This window comes from Xenopus laevis, chromosome 7S (genome assembly GCF_017654675.1).
Source record: "Xenopus laevis strain J_2021 chromosome 7S, Xenopus_laevis_v10.1, whole genome shotgun sequence".
Taxonomy (NCBI): Eukaryota; Metazoa; Chordata; class Amphibia; order Anura; family Pipidae; genus Xenopus; species Xenopus laevis.
This window is the reverse complement of record NC_054384.1, coordinates 29,978,568-30,000,334: the sequence shown is the minus strand read 5'-3', so window position 1 is coordinate 30,000,334 and position 21,767 is coordinate 29,978,568. Positions and strand designations below refer to the sequence as shown.

General features: G+C 39.6%; 1 protein-coding gene across 1 annotated transcript; it reads left to right on the top strand.

The window, feature by feature from the left end:
* Positions 1–682: 682 nt before the first annotated feature.
* ddit4.S (DNA damage inducible transcript 4 S homeolog) lies at positions 683–3,613 on the top strand. Its single transcript, NM_001086322.1, is given in 3 exon segments — positions 683–850; positions 1,190–1,410; positions 2,403–3,613. Coding segments are annotated over 2 exon segments (660 nt in total). The 5' UTR covers positions 683–850; positions 1,190–1,235; the 3' UTR covers positions 2,888–3,613.
* Positions 3,614–21,767: the final 18,154 nt, after the last annotated feature.

Here is a 21,767-nt window from a genome sequence, read left to right as displayed (position 1 = left end):
GATATCATTTAATTCTGCAGCTTGCAGACAAACTCATTTCTCGCAGATCAAGCAACATATTATAGTAGCTTAGATTTCCTGCTGATCATCATAGAAGGAGTTTGCTTTTATAGAGTTATAAAACACACATATATATATATATATATATATATATATATATATATATATATATATATATATATATATATATATATATATATATATATATATTATACACAAATGCAAGTTTATAATGATGTATTGAACGTTGATTTCGCTGCAGAATGAAACTCAATTACAGGGCTAAATAAAAGAAGCTGCTGTTTTGCTGTAGCCCTCGGGGGGTTTCACAGAGTGGGCCAAGTCCCCTGAAATAAAGAAAAAAACAAACACAAAGCAAATGCAGAGAAGTGACTGCGGCGGTATGAGCTCTCGCTGCAATGATGTGTACTGGATGCCTTTGTTTAAACAAACCCCCTCCTCCCCACTGGCTGTGCAATAAACACTATCCCTTTAACAACACTATCCCCAGGCTCAGGACTGCTGTAACCGGGCAGGATAGAACGCTGCGAACGTGAGCCCTCTTCTAATTGGTTGTTTCCCACGGTAGGCGGTGACTTCACTTATTGTTCAGTCGAGCCCCCGTCTTGTAGGCGTGGCCTAATTCACGGCCTATATAAATCAGTGAACGGCAGCGAAAGTTGCTAGTGCCAGTCATGGTCACTTGCATATGTTGTGCTTAGCAGCAGCCCATAAGAGCAAAGGAGTGCTTGAGGCTGCTAACGCACTGAAACTGCACTTCATTCACCGATAAAGCTTGGAGTCCGACTTCTATAACTTGCGACTTTCCCTCAAGCCAGTTCCTTCCACTGTAAGTATCTATATCGCACTTATGACTATGTTTTTTACTGATGGGGGTGAAACTATAGCAGACGCTCATAGACTCGGTCTCAATGTCATTTCATAGACTTTTGTATGAAATATTGAATATATGAGGCTAAACAGCAGCTGCCCTTGTGTTGCCTGATTGTATAGCTATGAGTGAGAGTAGAAATGCTGATTGTAGAGGGGGTTATTGTTGTTGTGCAGCCCCTGAGGCAGCAGCCATTGCAGACCCTGAGGCAGCAGCCATTGCAGATGAATGAAGTGTTTGACCTCATCCTGCAGCATCTGACTTGACTCTCTTGTCTTTTCCTTTTGTTCCTTGCAGTCCTTACCAGTTGCACTGAACTCACTCCTGAGACCAAAACCCAAACATGCCTGCAAGATGGGACGCCTTCTCTGCTCTCTCCGTGCCACCCCCAATCTTGGAGGAAGAGTCTCCATCCCAATTTTGGGGCGAAGACTGCGCAAATGTGGCGCAAAGGTGCTCCAGTTTGCCCAGTTCCGACTGTGAATCTCTCACCAGTAGCAACTCTTACTCTGAATGCGGTAAGTGCTGCTTTGTTTAACCTTATTTTTTGCACATTTTTATTGCGGTTATTAATTTAGTGAAGATCATAGAATTCATTTTAATATACGTTTGCCTAATACTTTCTGCAAAGGCTTTGTCACACAACCTGACCACTAGGGGTGCTGTTACTTGTGCTAAAAATACTGCATTCCTTAACTTAACAAACCGTATGGAAACCCCCCTATTCAATGTATTTTTAGAGTGCCAACATATTGCGCAGAGCTGGAAAATAAATGCGCTTGTACAAATCGCAGGGATTACATACATATAACATAAATAAAACAAAAAACACACAAAGTATTGTAGAAGTGATACCTATATTGGCTAACCATAAAATGTTATTTTTAGCCAATATAGGTATCACTTCTACAATACTTTTTGTATTTGTTTGTTTTTTTATTTATTTTTGCTACTGGCTAACATGGTACAGTGTTTTGTGCTATACATATAAAGTTACATACATAACATCCAGCGCTGTAAAAAAAGTTGAAGCATGCCCTGTGCAGAAGAGCTTACCATCTAAAGGGGAAGGGAATGGATTAAAACATGAGTGCCCATACTTTGCTAATGCAAGGTCTACTTTTAGTGATGTTGTCCCATTATGATCTACATCCATAAAAGCATTGTTAGCTTTCTGTTCCATGGATTATTACTTAAATATTGATTAATGAGAATGTATATTGCTATATTTAACACAACTATTTCTTGTGTAACCTTAACATAATAAATATCAGTATCTTGAGATCTACTGATCACCAGGTAATGGTCTACTGGTAGATTCTGATCTAGCTTTTAGGCACCCCTGGACTAAAATATTCATAATAGGTACTAGTTTGTAACTTTTTATTTTTTTGTAATCGGATCCATGAACTAAGTGACACCCAAATCGGTATTAATGATCATTTGAGCTTTGTACCTGCAGCTACCGAACAGGGCAACTATTCATATTTTAAAACTTCTTTCTCTTCAGATCTAGATGCTTGGGATGAAATCTCTATACCAGACTCTGAGCTTCTGAATGATCCCGAAGGAGAGCAGCTGTGCCCCAGTCTTTTAAAGCTCATAAACCGGTGCCTGACCAAAGCCAGAATCAATTCCCTGAGGTGTTCAAGGCTTCTCATTCCTGATGAGCTTTTGTGTAATCTGGGTCAAGAACTGCTACACTTGGCATACAGTGAACCTTGTGGACTTAGGGGAGCACTTATTGACTTGTGTGTGGAGAATGGCAAGGACTGCCACAGTGTGGCCCAAATAACTGTTGATCAAGCGGTTGTACCAACGTTCCAACTTACTGTACTGCTGAGACTGGACTCCAGACTCTGGCCTAGAATACAGGGCCTCTTTAGCACCAAGCCAGTTCCTGGTTCTGGACAATCTCTGAAACTTAGCCCTGGATTCAAGGTTCTGAAAAAGAAACTGTACAGTTCTGAAGAACTCATCATAGAAGAATGCTGATGTTTCATTGTCCGAAGTTGGGGGGGGGCTGCGTCACCTGGTACTGCAATCATGAAGGCTTCAAAAGTATTTTAAAAGTTTACAAAATATTTTATGTTAAAATGTTTGGTTTTTTTTTTTTTACAAGAAAAAAAAAAAAATGCTTTTAGTTGGTGTTAGGACACTGCCTGTATCTGGTTAACCCCTTCACTACCAGCTAAAGTGACGCCTTGATAAATGCTCATTGCCGCAGTAGTGAATCGGAATTCTGATCAATTTGGGAGCTTTTAAGGGAATACATTTCACTCTGCTTTTTGAAGGTTATTTTTTTTGTAGTGAATTTATGCACGTAAATCATTAACGGTATAAAGTGCACTGGTGGCTTTTTTTTTTTCCCCGTACTGTATCGGCAGCTGGTCTGCACTAAAGGGTGAATAGGCCCGACCTCTCAGAGAGGAAGTTTTTTGCAAAACCAAAAAAGTATAATTTCCCTCTGGGAACCAAGTGTTGTGTTGTTCACATCGCCTGACTACTGATGCTATGGCAGCTATGTTATGTGGTGTTATTATCTTTATATTTCTTATAAATAGATTCAGGCAGCAGAATGTTCTAAAGCACTACTCTTTTATTTAAAAAAAAGTGTCCTATGTACTAGAATATGCTGCTTTATTATGGTTTACATTGATACACTTGATGTTCAAGTACAACTACACAATGTGCCTTTTTTACTTTTCTATTAAAAATAACTGAAATGTAATCACTTTTTGTTTTTGTTTCTTTACTACTGGTGACCGTTTTAGTCTGAATTAGACTGAGTTACAGGTATAAAATTGGTATGAAGTCATGTGAAGTTTAATTAAAAAATGAATGTGCCTAAAATTCTATAATAGATCTATTATCCAAATTCTCTGTACCCTAAAAGTTTTTACCAGTAAAAGATCTTTCCATAAGCTGCACATGTGCCTTATCTCTATTTAAAATATTTAAAACATTTTGTAATTGGTAATCAATTTTGCCATACATGAATAGCATCTATTATCCAGAATGCTTGGGGATGATTTCTGTAATTTGGATCACACTACCTTGAGTGAGCAAAAAAAAAAAAAATGTAGACATTAAATAAACCCAATAGGATTGTTTATTGTCACCAATCTGGATCTATCTAACAAATTAGTTAGGAACAATTTGTTTAAAGGAGAACTAAAGCTTAAATAAGGAAGTGTGTGTTTTGGGCTTCTGTACCAGCCCAAGGCAACCACAGCCCTTTAGCAGTAAAGATCTGTGTCTACAAAGATGCCCCAGTAGCTCCCCATCATCTTTTCTGCTGATTCACTGCACATGCTCTGTGCTGCTGTCATTTACTGAGCTTAGAAACCCACTCACAATATACAGAACACATAGAATAGAAATGTCACAATTAGGGATGCACCAAATCCACTATTTAGGATTTGGCTGAATCCTTGGTGAAAGCAGAAAACCGAACCCTAATTTGCATATGCAAATTAGGGGCAGGAGTGGAAAAAATAATTTTGTGGTGATTTCCCTACCTGCCCCTAACTTACATATGCAAATTAGGATTTGTTCGCTCGGGCACAAGGATTCGGCCGAATCGGAAACCTGCTGAGAGGCTGAATCCCGAAACCGAATCCTGGATTCAGTGCATCCCTGGTTACACTAAAAGGCTGATTAGTAATTAATACAGATAAATACTACATGGCAGCACAGGAACCGGTATAATTAGCCTCTGGATTTAATAATCAGCCCTGTAGCATCTGCTTATATTACAGACAAACCTACTTTTCTGCTGGATAATTTGTGACTAGTGATGGGCGAATTTGGGGCGTTTCGCTTCACCAAAAAATTTCAAAACGCATTGAAGTCGATGGCCATCAAAATAATTTTGACGCACCACAACGTTGACGCGAGCGACCATTTTTATACACGCGACTATTTTGTCCAAATGCATTACAGTCAATAGTCGTCCAAACAATTTTGACACAAATTTATTAGTGGACATTTGCCGCTAATCCATGGTGGATTTATTTGCCCGTCGCTTTTTGCGTTGACCCCTAAGCTTAGCTTCTCAACAGCCCACTGACCTTGAGTGTCACAGACACTTTCCAAGATGGTGAAGTCCTGGATCATTGCTGCTATTGAGAAGCTGAAATTTTACTCTGGTGCAATAAGTTCAGTATGTAAAATATGGCATTTTTAACCATATTCATTTTTAGGGTTTAGTTCTCCTTTAAAATGTACTCTATAGAAGTTGGCCTTCCTTTAATTGTAAGCTTTTTAGATAACAGGTTTCCGAATATCTTCTTTACTAAACAATCAACAGAATACATATCATACGTTTCGATTCCTTCTGGGCATATAGATCATAACAGGGCTCTGTATTCCTCGAAAAGAAATGTACGTGAGAATCTGTTCAGTCATATGTCCAAACAAACTGATCATTAGGGCCTGACCTGGAATGTGACAAATGACGGCAGATGGACACTGGCTGGTAACTTAGTAAGGAATCCCATACTATGATCGTGTATCAGGTACAAGGGACATCACATGGTGCCTTTACAGCTTTTTCTATGTATCTCAACACCGCTTGGTCAGACTTTTTTTTTTTAAGTTTTTTTTTTTGTTGGTTTAGATACATGTATGTTGAAACTCACTCCCTGACTTTGCTATATTAACAGTACAACCAAATCCTGAACTCATAAACATGAACATTTTAAGGGGGTTATTTATAAGGTTGAATTTTAGAGTAATGTGAAGTTTTATGTTATTTATGAAAAAATTGGAACGGCTAAAATTCGATCAAATAGACCCAACTTGAAAATTCAAGTCCTCTGAAAGAACCTACATTTTTGCGTGTCAAATTTATTTGATGCGCAACATTTTTTTTCTCCCATTGAAGTCTACGGGGCATCATTTACAAAAGGGGTTTAATGGGGTGTCCCCCACAACCCTTTTTATAACCTTCTCTACATATCTCTTCAACCCATTTGAGAAAATTACCTTTCACTTGATTACCAAATTGGAGAACTATATTAACTCACACCATTCACCATAATACTCCCAAGTTGAAGAACTGTAACTCAAACCAATTTTGCTCTACATAATTGTTGTTGCAAGATCTTTTTATGAATTTATATTGTTATATGTTGGGTTGCTGGCCAGCCAGATTTTAAATGGAAATTAAAATAAAATTCTTATACATTCAGATTAATTTGATCTCCAAATACACCTTTAATCAATTTCTTACTGTTTTGTTATCCTCAAAAGGACCTTGGGGATTTAAGGTGTGTTTCATACCAATTAAAGAGATTTCTCCTTGATGCCACATTACCTCAATTAATTATTTTTGGCAAATCTACAATTTTCCTGCAGAATTGTGCTTTGAGCGGTGGATTATCTTGGCTCCAGTTTTATGGTATCTGTTTGTGCAGGTTATTGGCAAACACATACTTTTTTCTTGCAAATACAGTGCCTGAAGCTCTATTACCCAGCAACTGTGCTAGCCAAGCCCTTAATGACATAACTCCATGAACCATAATGGTATCTTGTAAGGGCAATATAACCAACCTGGGGTGGTTAGACAGTCACATAAAACTGCCAGCTGTATGGGGTTGAATTATTCACTGGGGAGAAATCTCTAAATATTCTCAAAAATGTATATCAAATCCAGGGGGGTATAACCTGAATATTCTTCAACAGCATAGGTGATCCCCAACCAGTAGCTCGTGAGCAACATGTTGCTCTCCAAATCCTTGGAGGTTGCTCCCAGTGGCCTCAAAGCAGGAGCTTATTTTTGAATTCCAGGCTTGGAGGCAAGTTTTGGTTGTATAAAAACCAGCAACACTGCCAAACAGAGCCTCCATGTAGGTTGACAATCCACATAGGGGCTACCAAATGGGCAATCACAGCACTTATTTGGCACCCCAAGAACATTGTTCATGCTTGTGTTGCTCCCTAACTCCTTTTACTTCTGAATGTTGCTCACAGGTTCAAAAGGTTGGGGATGCCTGGCATAGAGTATAGGGTGGACATCCCTAGAAGGATTCCCACACAACTTCCAAACAAGGTCCATGTGTATTAATGACCATTCTGCAGCTTTCAAGCTGTTATTGAGCAGGCACTGGTGAATTACAACTAATCCCAGCATCCCTAGAGAAATCACACCAAAGATTTTCCCATGCACACAATGTACAGTGTACCTACCAATGTCCTCGCTGGGCAGTTGAACAATAAGCATTCTCCCAAATGCATGTGAATGGGCTTCTCCCATATGGTCTCTCTTGCCTCCAAGATGTTAAATAAGACTACAAATCTTAAAGTGTTTCTAATGGAAAGGCTAGGGCTATTGATAGATAATGCAGCTGTATTGGGGTCACTAAAGGTGGTCCCACTATTCAACAGAGGGCCAAAAAATCATGATGGGTGGCATGCATGGGTAACCCTTATACTTTGCAGCAGAAAAGACAGAAGGCATACTGTGTGAAGCATACTTTTATTTAGTTCGAGTTATAAGGAAATGGGAGATACACTGGGTCATAGAGACACCCTCAAATATATGTGTTGGAGGAACTTGTAGAAAATTTGGATGCTGGTTCAGACTGAGTTCCACAATTGTAAGCTCTCGTTGCCTGCCCATGGGTGTTGGGGCTATAGTTATCCATGAGCTGGATGATTGCAGGCTAAGCCTTTTTTGTTATTGTTGTTTTAGAACTTATATGTCGATATTGTGTCCCTCCTGCTGTTTTTCAGCTACAACCCCCACACATAAACAATAGTTAATGGTACAGCCGCCTCTGTTTAATACATAGACATCCTGTGACTAAATCCACAATGAGGGTAGTTAAATGCTTTCTCCCTGCACGTTATTTTCCATAACAATTACATATTACTCAGAGCTGTACAAAGACAGGGGAAATGTCGTCAGCTAAATTTCTGATTATCCTAATTAGCAAACAGTTTACTACTTTTAGCATTTTAATAAAAGAAGGTTAAGTCTAAACAAAACATGCAGAACTGCAATAATCATAATTCCCTTGGCCAATCTCCCAGTTCATTTGAACAGACTCATAGCAGAATGTGGGAAAATGTAATTATGGACTTTGTCATAAGTATAAGTCATAAGTGTAAAGCTGGCCATACACATGAAGATCCACTTGTTTTGTGAGCTCACCAAATGAACAGATTTTTCACTCATATGGCCACCCTGAGGGCCAACAGATCGGATCATAATTGCAGCTATGCAGGCCATTGGATTAAGGACCACAGTGTGGTCCTTGATCTAATGGGAACATAAAACCTGTCTGATCAATATATGTTCAATTTTCAGCAAATTTTCGATCATTTAGGCCCATTGGCTGACACCTTACATGAGCCAATAAGTCGGCATCTCCTATTTACTTGTGTATGGCCCCCTTAATGCAGATTGTAGATTTTTTTTACTTGCAAGAATTAAAAGCCACATGAAAATAGCACTACAGGTCTTATATATGTAGTTTTGTTATCCACTACACTAAATTACTTTTTTATGTATAGAAGAGAATTTTAACTGAAAAATATCCTTCATTGTAGCCAAGATTAAAGTTATACCAATTTATCCAGTCCGGCACACTGGGGGGCTCATAACCGAAATCTGGTAAAGTCTATGCCAAGGCTGTGGATTGTGTTTGGTACAGAATGTAAGTTGCGAGGCATGGTATCTTTTTAAGAATGGCCGGGCCTCCAGAGGTATAGTGTTACCACGCGTTTCAGAATAACTTTTCTTGGAACACAAGTCTAGAGTCCATTCCAAGAGAATTCATCAAGTGGACTTCTCATTTCACCAAGGTTTCCAGTGGCTTCAGTTTCATTGCTGGAATGTATATGTACACAGGTCAGTTCAAGAAGGCAGGACAAGTCACAGCCAAATTGGTGCCTGGCCCCATTCCCCAGAGGACACTATGTTCCTCGGTAGTGATATGACAAATTAATATCCTTTAAGAAAATTGGCAGTTCACCATACATTTTTAACTGATATTCCAAACTGGCGTGCCGTTGAACAAAAAGCAAAATAATTTAAAAATAATAAAAAACTGTTCTTTGGCGTTTTGTTTATCATTGGCTGATGTTTCAAAGTAGCAACTTACTTTTAATATATAAAATGTCTTATGGAAACAGTAGTATTTCAGCAGTGACATAAAGTTTATAGGATTAACAGAAAATATGCAATATGCATCATAACAAAATAAGACAGGTGTATACATTTGGGCACCCCAAAGGTGATATTGCATCAATACTTAGTTGAGCCTCCTTTTGCAAATGTAACAGCCCCTAGACGCCTCCTATAGCCTTTGATGAGTGTCTGGATTCTGGATGGCGGTATTTTTGACCATTAGTCCATACAAAATCTCTTCAGTTCGGTTAAATTTGATGGCTGCCGAGTATGGACAGTCTGCTTCAAATCATCCCACAGATTTTCAATGAAATTCAAGTCGGGGGACTGTGATGGTCATTCCAGAATATTGTACTTCTCCCTCGAAGATTTCGAAATGTGTTAAGGGTAATTGTCTTGTTGGAATATCCAACCCCTGCGTAACTTCAACTTTGTGACTGATGCTTGAACATTATCCTGAAGAATTTGTTGATATTGGGTTGAATTCATCTGACCCTCGACTTTAACAAGGGCCCCAGTCCCTGAACCAGCCCCACAGCCCAACAGCATGACGGAACCTCCACCTAATTTGACAGTAGATAGCAGGTGTTTTTCTTGGAATGCGGTGTTCTTCTTCCGCCATGCACAGCACTTTTTGTTATGACCAAATAACTCTATTTTTGTCTCATCAGTCCGAGGCAATTTGTTCCAAAATGACTGTGCAAATTGCACTGAATTGTAGAACGATGTACAGATACACCATCTGCAGCAAGATGTTCTTGCAGGTCTTTGGAGGTGATCTTTGGGTTGTCTTTAACCATTCTCACAATCCTCTGCATATGCCGCTCCTGTATTTTTCTTGGCCTGCCAGACCTGGGTTTGACTGTGCCTGTGGCCTTCCATTTCCTGATTACATTCCTTACAATTGAAACTGACAGTTTAAACCTCTGAGAGAGCTATTTGTTGCCTTCCCCTAAACCATGATACTGAACAATCTTTGTTTTCAGATCTTTTGAGAGTTGCTTTGAGGATCCCAATGCTTACACTCTTCAGAGGAGAGTCGAACAGAAGCACAACTTGCAATTGGCCACCTTAAATACCTTTTCTCATGATTGGACACACCTGCCTATGAAGTTCAAGGCTTAACAAGCTAATCCAACCAATTTGGTGCTGCCAGTAATCAGTATTGAGCAGTTGCATGCATTCAAATTAGCAAAATGACAAAGGTATTATTCGCATGTGCTATTTGGAGCCGTGACCTGACAGGTCTACTAGGGCGCTGGCCCAGCCTGGCCCGGCACTGGAATTGAACTCATGTTGAGCAAGGGGTGTATACTATCCATTTACAGTCTTTATAAAAAGTCACACTTACCAGTGAATTGGGACCTGCATGGGCAGACCCATTGCTGCATTGCCAATGCTTTTAAAGCTCTGACATATATGCCCATATTTTAATATTAAGAGCTTGAGCTGCATGAATATCCCTCACTGAATTTAGAATCTGCTATTGTGATACTAAAACTGAGATCCATCCAAAGGCTGAGTTAATGTGTAATCATGAGGTACTCGATTATGAATACACCGTATTGTCTATTGTTAATGTTTATAGCCTGCTTTCCATCACTTATTAACATTTTATCATTTGAAAAAAATCCAGTTTTGAACTACAGTATACTAGGAAATATTTATCTTCATGTTCTGTCTAGACTGTATTATAGATACCGGTATATTATAGATTATTATCATGTGCTCAGCACTTACATTTCCATAGCACCATTCATTTGTATCTCAGACCAGTGTGCCAAGAGCAGTAAAGATAGAATAAACATAAGTACTCCCCACAGACCATACCTATAGAAGGTTCCCATGATAACACATATCATATGAGTAGTGTCTCAGTACCTGGTCCTGTTTAACAATACACACAATACCCAATACAATACTAGAGATCTGAATAATATACACAACCGATAGACTAGAATAACAATCCTTTAAAGACAAAGCAGAAATGCTAAAGAAATTACATTATTGCATTTGTGAAACTCTCATTTCTGATATGCTGTTCTACTGAACACAGGGTTCACACACTAATCTAATAACAGATGATGTTAGCAGGCACAAGGACCTTATCAGGTTTACTATGTATATTATTCTGATTATTGTAGAGTTATTCGTGTTTAGGGATGCACCGAATCCAGGATTCGGTTCGGGATTCGGCCAGGATTCGGCCTTTTTCAGCAGGATTCAGATTCGGCCGAATCCTTCTTCCAGGCCGAACCAAATCCGAATCCTAATTTGCATATGCAAATTAGGGGCGGGAGGTAAATCACGTGACTTTTTGTCAGAAAACAAGGAATATGCAAATTAGGATTCGGATTCGGTTCGGTATTTGGCCGAATCTTTTGTCAAGGATTCTGGGGTTTGGCCGAATCCAGAAAAGTGGATTCGGTGCATCCCTAGTAACAATATTTTTAAATATTTCCATCAGTCTTGGATTGGCATACCAGGGGCCCACCAGAAAACATAGACCATAGGTCCACTTTCCAAACTATTTGTACTCATCTCACTCAACCTGTTTATTCTTCATCTCTTTATGTCACATACTATAATGTATCCACTTATTTGTCTATTACTGTCTTCCATTTATTTTGCCTCTTTGAAATAGGGGATGACCATGAATTAGGCGAGATGCTTAAGAGCAGATGGACCCACTAACACCTGGGCCCACCGGGATTTTTCCCGGTATCCCACTGGGCCAGTCTGACACTGATTTCTATTATTTTGACTACTAACTCATGAAAAACATACAAAATGTGTAGACATTGAAGTAAATAGTTTCATAGGAGAGTGTACAGTTCAGTAGATTTAAATTCCATCGCAGCAAGTCAAATGGACTTTACGTCACCATTGGCCCTTTCTTTTTGCCTCTAGGGACTTGTTGTTTCAATAATTCTGTATCCTGGATTCATGCTAACCTAGAAAATGTACTCTGTACTGCATCATGCCATCCAAACATCAGTTTGCACAGTGCCAAGTCTGAATAAACAAACAAAAAACAATGTAATATTGGAAATGCTGACACACCTTGCCCTTTGTTGCCAATTATTCCTTTCATTGCTAAGGGTAGGGACACACTGGGCGATTTGGGGAGTTTTAGTCGCCTGGCGACTAATCGCCGCGACTTTTCTCCCCGAATGCCTCCCCTCGCTCTGCGCCTGGCTAAAATGAAAAATCGCCTGCGCTAATCACACGCGGCGATTCGTTTTCCGAAATCGCCCGAAGTTGCCTCACGAGGAAACTTCGGGCGACTTCGGAAAACGAATCGCCGCGTGTGATTAGCGCAGGCGATTTTTCATTTTAGCCAGGCGCAGAGTGAGGGGAGGCATTCGGGGAGAAAAGTCGCGGTGATTAGTCGCCAGGCGACTAAAACTCCCCAAATCGCCCAGTGTGTCCCTACCCTTAATGTTCAATGTATCAGGCCATTCCTGTTAAAGGTACAGTAACATCAAAAAATGAAAGTGTTGTAAAGGAATGACAATATAATGTACTGCTGCCGAGAACTAGTAAAACTGGTGTATTTGCATCAGAAACACAACTATAGTTTATATAAACAAGCTGCTGTGTTGTCATGGGGGCAGTCATTCAAACACAGTATATACAATAGATAACAGCTAAGGTCATACGAATCCTATTGTATAATACAGAGCTTATCAGTTATCTGCTGTGTATTCTTTGCCTTTTTTCCTTTTTCAGCTTTGAACGGCTGCCCCCATGGCTACATAGCAGCTTGTTTAGATAAACTATAGCAGAGTTTCTGAAGAAAACCCACCAGTTTTACCAATGCAGGACAATAGTACTTTGTATTATCATTCCTTTAAAACACTTTGAATTCTTAGTGTTACTGTTCCTTTAAGGTGCCTCATGGGGACAACTCCAATCTAAAATCAAATTTTTTTTATTTATTAGACCATAAACTGCTCTTAACTAGTTATCTACTTAAAATAGAGTCCTGCACGGAACCAATCTTTGAGACCTGGACCCGATCCAAACCTGCAACCCAAACTGCAACCAGCATATTTACCCTCTTGGATCCGCTACCCGACCCATGCCCACAACTGCCATATCTGCAACCCGATCCACAACCCACCAACAGCCATTTAACAGGAAGTGCTGTGGCTGCTTGCCTTGGCTTGAAATATTTGCTGGTGTTTCCAATTTACCATCAATGATAGCTCTTCCAATCAGTCTTCCTCTGGTTATCAAGTTTGCATATACATTATGATTAAATCAGGGAGTGGTGCCATAAATCAATGTCTTATTAATCACTTCAGTAGCACAATAAACCTACAAATCAGAAATTAATCATTCAGCACAACCCCTCTTTTATTACTTCCTCACATACTCCCATTCAAGACTTTGCAAGGGCTTCATCCCTTTTCTGGAATTCTCTCAATCTTTCTACCTTTAAAAGATGTTCTTAAACCAGATTTCTTAAGAGAAGCTCACTGTCACCTTTCTTAGCATAACTTCAGTTTACACTATATACTGATAATGCAATGCACAATGCCACATCTCTCACCTTGCCAACTCCTAACCCTATGTCTCATACCCCCTTCTCCTTTTAGATTGTCAGCTCTTATGGACAGGGCACTCTTGTATAGGGTATTGGTTGTTTTTGTATGAAAATCTTTATAATCAATAATAATTCAATATAAAATGTATACCCATTTATTGTACAGAGTTGCTGAATATGCTGGTGCTTTTATAAATATTTTATTAATAATAATGCAATAATTGAGAGCACAATTTAAATAGCTGCACATAATTACTGTACAAATTTTATAGGGTGATTGGTTCCCATTTGATGGTGGTTACCTATGTTTACTAATTAAGATCTTGTACATATTTTACCCCTCTGCTGGCTGGCTCTAGTATCTATTCTTAACTTCACAGCTGTCTCCAAGTGGCATTAACATATCCTACATATTTTTTACTTCACTGGAACTTACCCAAAGCCTCTTCCAATATGTCCTCTTGAATTTTAATTTAAAGGGATCCTGTCATCGGAAATCATGTTTTTTTCAAAACGCATCAGTTAATAGTGCTACTCTAGCAGAATTCTGCACTGAAATCCATTTCTCAAAAGAGCAAACAGATTTTTTTTATTTTCAATTTTGAAATGTGACATAGGGCTAGACATTTTGTCAATTTCCCAGCTGTCCCCAGTCATGTGACTTGTGCCTGCACTTTAGGAGAGAAATGCTTTCTGGCAGGCACGTTTCAGGGGCTGCTGCCGCCTGAGGCAGCAGCCCCAATGCCGCCCCTCCTCCTGCTCCACTCTTCTAACTACCAGCGTCGGAGCGGGTGGAGGAGGGGCCGCATCGCTAGTGCAGTGAGCGCTATTGCGCTCGCTGCGCTAGAAGAGCCGAATTTCCGTTTTAAAAAACGGAAATTCGGCTCTTAAAGTTACCAGAGGCGGCTTTTTGCCGCCCCTGGTAACTGGCCGCTCCGTGCCGCCTGAGGCAAGATTCTCACCTTGCCTCATGGCCGGAGCGGCCCTGCTTTCTGGCAGGCTGCTGTTTTTCTTTCTCAATGTAACTGAATGTGTCTCAGTGGGACATGGGTTTTTACTATTGAGTGTTGTTCTTAGATCTACCAGGCAGTTGTTATCTTGTGTTAGGGAACTGCTATCTGGTTACCTTCCCATTGTTCTGTTGTTTGGCTGCTGGGGGGAAAAAGGGAGGGGGTGATATCACTCTAACTTGCAGTACAGCAGTAAAGAGTGATTGAAGTTTACACATGACTTGGGGCAGCTGGGAAATTGACAATATGTCTAGCCACATGTCAGATTTCAAAATGAATATAAAAAAATGTGTTTGCTCTTTTGAGAAATGGATTTCAGTGCAGAATTTTGCTGGAGCAGCACTATTAACTGATTCATTTTGAAAAAAATGTTTTTTCCCATGACAGTATCCCTTTAAGCTCTAATGATACCAGTGACAAAATGAAGTTGGTGAAAACTAACAAGAAGCTCTTTATTTTTAAGGGAGGTGTGGACAACAAAATGACCCATTTATCATTGCCCTTGAGGTGTTTTTCCGCTGCTACAAATGCACCCCATGTGACATCAGTCTTTATTTATTTTAATAAATTCGTTCTATCCCATAGTTGCTTGTTGTGCAATCGTTTTCACTATAGTATATTTTTAAAAACTTGGTACCATCATTTTAAAGTGGACAAATTTAGCGTCAAGCCATCTAACCACCATTGTTGAGGTCACAAAGGAGTTTACTTTTTCCCTGGTGGCTGAATTTACATCTAAAGCTGGCCATAGACGCAAAGATCTCATCATACGAATCGAGGGTCCGTACGATTTTCGGAACGTGTGTGGAGAGTCCCGACATTTTTCGTCCAGCGGAGATCTGTCGTTTGGTCAATTGGACAGGTTAATATCGGCTAATATCTCTGCGTGTATTGCTGATCGTACGATTTTCAGTGGGAGACTGTCACTAGCTTTGTCTATCATAGGATTGCTGTCAGGGGCAGAACATTGGCTGATCTGTTCTTTAACTACTCTATTTGGTCGGAATGGTAAGACTTTGATCTGAATGGTTAGTGGCAGGTCGGGAGATGGGAAAGTCCATTGATTCGTAAGCTCGGAATTTTGCATGTGTGGCCATCTTAACCTGCTGAGGGTTGTTATTACCTTCTTATGGTCCATAATTTGGGGGATTTGTAAATACTGAACCCAGGGAGGTTGTGTTCTTTTCTCAATTTTATGTAGGTTCCCATAGTTAGTTGAATGAATAGCTGACTTGCTACAAGCATATTAGAAGAGAATATTATTAACAGCATGACCCAGACAAGATGCTATTCTAACACAAATTCTGTGAAAATTGCATGCATATGTTGGCACAAAAACACTAAAGTATGCTGGATATTATGTGATATTAAGGGATTGGGTTTGGCCAGGCACTCAGGATTTGGGCAAATCGGAATGCTGAAAAAAGATGCTAGGTTTAACCGAATCCCAAACTGATTCTGGGATGTATTCATTTATAAAAAATATATGCATGCATGGATTTTTAGTTACTGCTGATCAGCTACAAAAAAAATAAGCCTGCACGTTCCAAACCTGACTGCGGAAATGGTCTGATGCTGTTTGCAGTTATGAATCATCACATTGACAGATTACCAAAAAAACGTGGGTAATGTGGGAGCCGTGCACTACGTGTAATTAGTTGTAAGGACAGAGAAGGAGGATTGGTTTTCATAGTGGTTTGGCAATCTATCACCTGTTTTTTTTTTAAACATAAGCCTGTAAAATATACAAGTTCACAGTTGGATTCTCCACTTTCCCATCATTGTTAAAATACCTTGTTATTACTGGAACATATTCTAAGCTCTATTTAGCTTGAAAGATGATACATCAAGTTATCAGGATGCAAAATATGGTATAAATATGTTCAGAAAGTTGGGGTTAAAACAACAAACTGTTCTATCAATAGCAGATGTGTGACAATTGCACTTTTTCATAATTCTGTAACATGCAGGTTAATAACAGCCCTCAGTTTCTTTGGAGTGGAGCTGGGTATAAACTGAGCCCTTGTATGTACAGTAAGTCCTAGGTGAGGAGAAAGCTGTCACACAAACACACTTGGTCGCAGGCCCGGACTGGCAATCTGTGGGTTCTGGCCAATGCCAGAGGGGCTGCTATAAGGTCCCATAGAAAGTCAGTATTTAGTGGGCTTGTGTGGGCTATTTGTGCCTCTATATGGGCTGATTGGGCCTCTGTGTACCTGAAATGCCAGTGCTTATTTTAATTCTCAGTCCAGACCTGCTCGTTAGATTGAGCATATTGTATTTCAGTGTTCCTATGCAAACAACATAACAGAGAAGTCATTGCTAGCCATACGGACAAAGTTGTAAACAAGGTGAAAAGGATTTCTGCAGTGGCTGAATTTCACCTTTTCACTAATGGCATTATGTAGAACAATATGTTGACTTGTTAATAAGCAAGCCAATAAGCCAGAGGCAATCTTTTTGCTGACACACACGCACACAAGCATGCATGTACACACACACTCTCTCCACTTCTTTTACTGGAAACCCTTCTGTATGCCCAGATCCAAACTGCAGCTCTAGTTGGTCCTATTAGGTGGTCAGGAATTAACTAATGCTTTGAGCCATGGCACAAGATCATATTGATTTCCTATACAGATATGGATGGAAGCTGTTATCCAGTATTCTCTGGACCTGAGGTTTACCAGATAAGGGTTCTTTCCATAATATGGATCTCTATACCTTAAGTCTACTAGAAAATCATTTAAGCATTAAATAAACCCAATAGGCTGAGTTTGCTTCCAATAAGGATTAATAATATCTTAGTTTGGATCATTGGATCAAGCACAAAGTACTGTTTTAGTATAACAGAATCACTTTTGGATAACTGGATTACTTGCATAAAATAGAGTCAATGAGAGATAGCCTTCCCATAATATGGAGCTTTCTGGATAATGAGTTTCCGGATAATGGATCCCATACCTGTATAGGTAGGTTGTTATAGCTCCATACTATCACTTATTGCAGGCACATGCAATTTGTGGCACTTTCTATTCATGACAATGAGAACTGACAGAACAGTTATATGTAGAAACGTTCGATCCTCCATTCCTAAAACAAAGTATAGCATTTGCAGAAAAGGTTAAAGGGGTGGTTCACTTTTAACTGAATTGTTAGTATATTATATAATGGCTATTTCTAAGCAACTTTTCAATTGGCCTTCATTATTTATTTTTATAGTTTTTTAATTATTTGCCCTTTTCTTCTAACTCTTTCCAGCTTTCAAATGGGGGTCACTGACCCCCCCCCCCCACCTATTCCCTAGTCTCTTATTCAAATGAATGCATTGTTGCTAGGGTAATTTGGATCCTAACAACCAGATTGCTGAAATTGCAAACGGGAGAGCTGCTGAATAAAAAGCAAAATAACTAAAAAACTACAAATAATAAAAAGTAAGACCAATTGCAAATTGGCTTAGAACAGTGCTGTCCAACTTCTATGGTAACGAGGGCCGGAATTTTTCTAATCTACATGGTGGAGGGCAGATAACGGAAGTCAGAGAGCTGGCGGCCTGCTTGGTGTTGCTTGCTCTATTACTGTAAAGTGTGAAGCTTCCTGCTGGCACAGCCAGGTACAGATTTGGGGCCCATATGTTTGCTGTTGCTGCTGGGCGCTGGCACATGTACATAAATACTTGGGGGAAATATGATGTGATCAGATTTATTTTATCTGCTGCTGACACAGGTAAAGATAAGGGGCAATATGATGGCTGCAGGATCGCTGTATGATGGATGGCTGCTGAGCTTGCTTGCACAGGTACGGGTGGGGTTTATTATGGATGGCTGCTGGGCTTGCTGGTACAGGTATAGGGAGCAGTAATATAAATGAAAAATGTTGTACACTTTCTTTCTCTCTTTATTTAAAAACCATCATGGTAAGGAGGGAAATGGTAATGCAGGACAGGGGGGCACTGACTGAAGCTCTTGCCTAGGGTGCCGAACTACCTTGTGCCTGCCCTGGCAAGGATGCTACTCATATGGGAAAAAAGCTAAGTCATATAAGACATACCCATAAATCCATATGCCTCCTCCTCCCCTGTGTATAATACAGTACCCCAGCATATGATTAAACATGTTAGGCCCCCTAACAATAATTATCAAATGCTAACAAACCCCCAGAACAAATACCAAAGTATGTCACACACAGGGATCATAGGGAAGGCAGAACAGAGCAGGAGACAGGAATCAGGACCAGTCTAAGATGTACTACATACAGTGACACAGTGCTGGTGCTCCATTAGCATTTTGAATAAGGTGTGAACAGGTGAACAATGTGGCAGTTTCAGTCTGGGTCTCAGATGTGAACAGTACAGGCTTTAGGGGAGTGAACAATAGAGGTGTCACAAGTGTGAACAATACAGGGGGATCACAGATGTGAACAATACAGGGGATTACAGTGTGAATTTGAGGTTTAAATAATGCCGGGGCCAGTCAATCTCTTTAGTGATACTTTTTAAAGTTTACATATGGTAAACAGACACAGCAGGCAGACTTTGATGTGGAGGGCCATATAAAGGGGGCCCGCGGACTGCAAATTGGACAGCCCTGTTTTGGAATATCATGCTCTACATAAAGTAGCTCAAAGGTGAACAACCCCTTGAAGTATGTAATGCTGTAAGTAGGGGTCCATGACTACATTCTGCCAATCCAGCCACAGACCACAGCTAATATAGGACATATTGAATTTGCACAATGGAAAATCCCCAATAAAAGGAATATGTTGCTGACAGTAAATTTTAGCCACTGGATCAGCAGCTGGAGACTTATGAAATCTGGCCTAAAGCTTAAATGTCATTTAGCCTTTACACATGCAGTAATGCATTATACAAAATAGTTTGTATTCAGTATTTTGGAATTCAACTGTGCCCTTTTGTAATCTGAAACGTATCTGTTACATAAAGTTCACATGATCCCTTTCAAACCAAAAATCCTGTATATACAGTAGTATTCACGGCATAAACAGTAAGCCCTAACAAATGATGACCCCATTAGAGTTTAGCAGATAGGTTATCACCAGATTCATCAGGACACTTGAGAAAGGGCAGTGATGGCCCGAAACATGTCGTGTCTTGCAGTGAATAAATAAAGAAGAATTAGCAGTAAATCTGCATTTGAAGTGCTCTCCTTTCGTTGATTGACTGTGCATATCACCAGATTAAATTGGTCACTTGGTGTCTCTAAATCTTAAAGGGCAACTGAAGGCAACTGCCCTCAAAAGCGATTTGAATTATTTATTCACACTGGTTTATCAGCAATCTGTATGCTTGAAGTAGACAAGAACATTTTAGATTTTATGGGCCAGACTTGTAGCCATGCTACACTTAATACACCCTTGATAAGTGTTCACATATTTGAAATCATTAATATGTCATACTGGTATTGTTCCAAATACACCCAAAACTACATCTGACATCCAATTATCCAGCCAGTTGCCATGTGGGCCTTATTGTATACATTAATTATCTGTTCTTTCTGATGACACAAAAATTTGGAACATGTGAAAAACATGTGCTACTACTACTACTACTACTACTACTTTTTCTTATGCTTTACTTTATTGGATAAAAGTTGTTGTCCTTAGTTGGGACCTTTACTAAGATATTATATATAGTGAATAAAGTACCCCCTCTTGTAAAATATAAGGATATTATAAGTTACCGAGGAGTTTCGTGACCATATAAAAGTACGAGGCCGAAGGCCAAAGTGTTTTTATACAGGTCATGGAACTCCAAGGTAACTTATAATATCCTCATATTTTACAACTGGGGGTACTTTATTTATTATAATACACAAATTTTAGTGAGTCATGTGACAGAAATTACATCACTACTCACCGTTTATAACTGATGACATCACTACTCACCGTTTATAAGGATATAATTTACAAGATATTCATGGCTTTTGTGTATTATATATATATATACAATTACAATTTCTGTATGTTGGTAATATTTCTCAGATGATGCCAGTAACAGAGTTAAGAACAAGCACAATAAGACCCCTTCAATATTACACAAATCCCTGAGGAAGTGCAAAACTGTAACTCGTATAAGCCGATGGCACAAGTTGTTGTTGGATGACTACAATTTTGTTGCTAAAATAATGATTATCTAACAGGGCACCCCCACTGGTATTTTCCTAATGTAATGTACTCAGCCTTAAAAAGAAAAAGAGGAATTCCGCGTTCTCTCAATATAGGAAATGATTGCAAAATGCCATAACTCCCACCAAAAACTGCAGATTTCAACCCAAGGACATTGATGTTTGCAGTTATGTGTCATAGGAAGAACAGTTCCATCACAATCATGATTTGTCAGTGGTTTTAAAATGTGGTTTTCCCCCAGATTACTGAGATTAAAAGCACAATATGCCATTATCCTTTGTGGGTTATTTCTTAGTGGCCTGATCTGTCTATTGCTCATTTCTCTATTTCGAGGTCTGTACAATTGCTATGTTACATAAGTATATGCTATACTTAAGAGATTTCCCATAATGCAGGAGAGGTACTTATCCAAAGAATTAATTGAGTTAGAGGTGTCAGGAGATTAGTGCAGGATCTTAAACATTAAAATTAGGTCGAAGCATTGAGTCCTGCAGACCTATGTTAAACAGGGTAACTGAAAATAAAACACCATAGCCTGTTATTCGACTTCTGCAGAACTGTTGTGCCTAGGGGCACATTAGGGTGAATTAGATATGTAGATCAGTATAAGGGTCTGATCTTAACCAGGATCCCCAGACAAGCTTTTCATGCTTCCTGGATAAGGCTGGTGACACATGTGAAGATTCGGGGGAGATTAGTCGCCCAGCGACAAATCTTCTCTTCGTTGGGCAACTAATCTCCCTGAAAATGTCTTCCCATCGGCAAGAATACAAATCGTGGGCGGGAAGGCCTACGAATTGCTTTGGATTTCCGAAGTTGCCCGAAGTTTCCTTGTGAGGCAACTTCGGAAAACGAAGTGCTACATATGCCATTCCACGGGCGCTACATTTGCCATTCGGCCTTCTTGCCGGCGGGAAGGCATTTGGGGAGATTAGTAGCCAGAAGAGAAGGTTTGTCACTGGGCGACTAATCTCTCCCGAATCTTCACGTGTGCCACCAGCCTAAATGGTCGAAACTGTATTCATTTTTACTGCA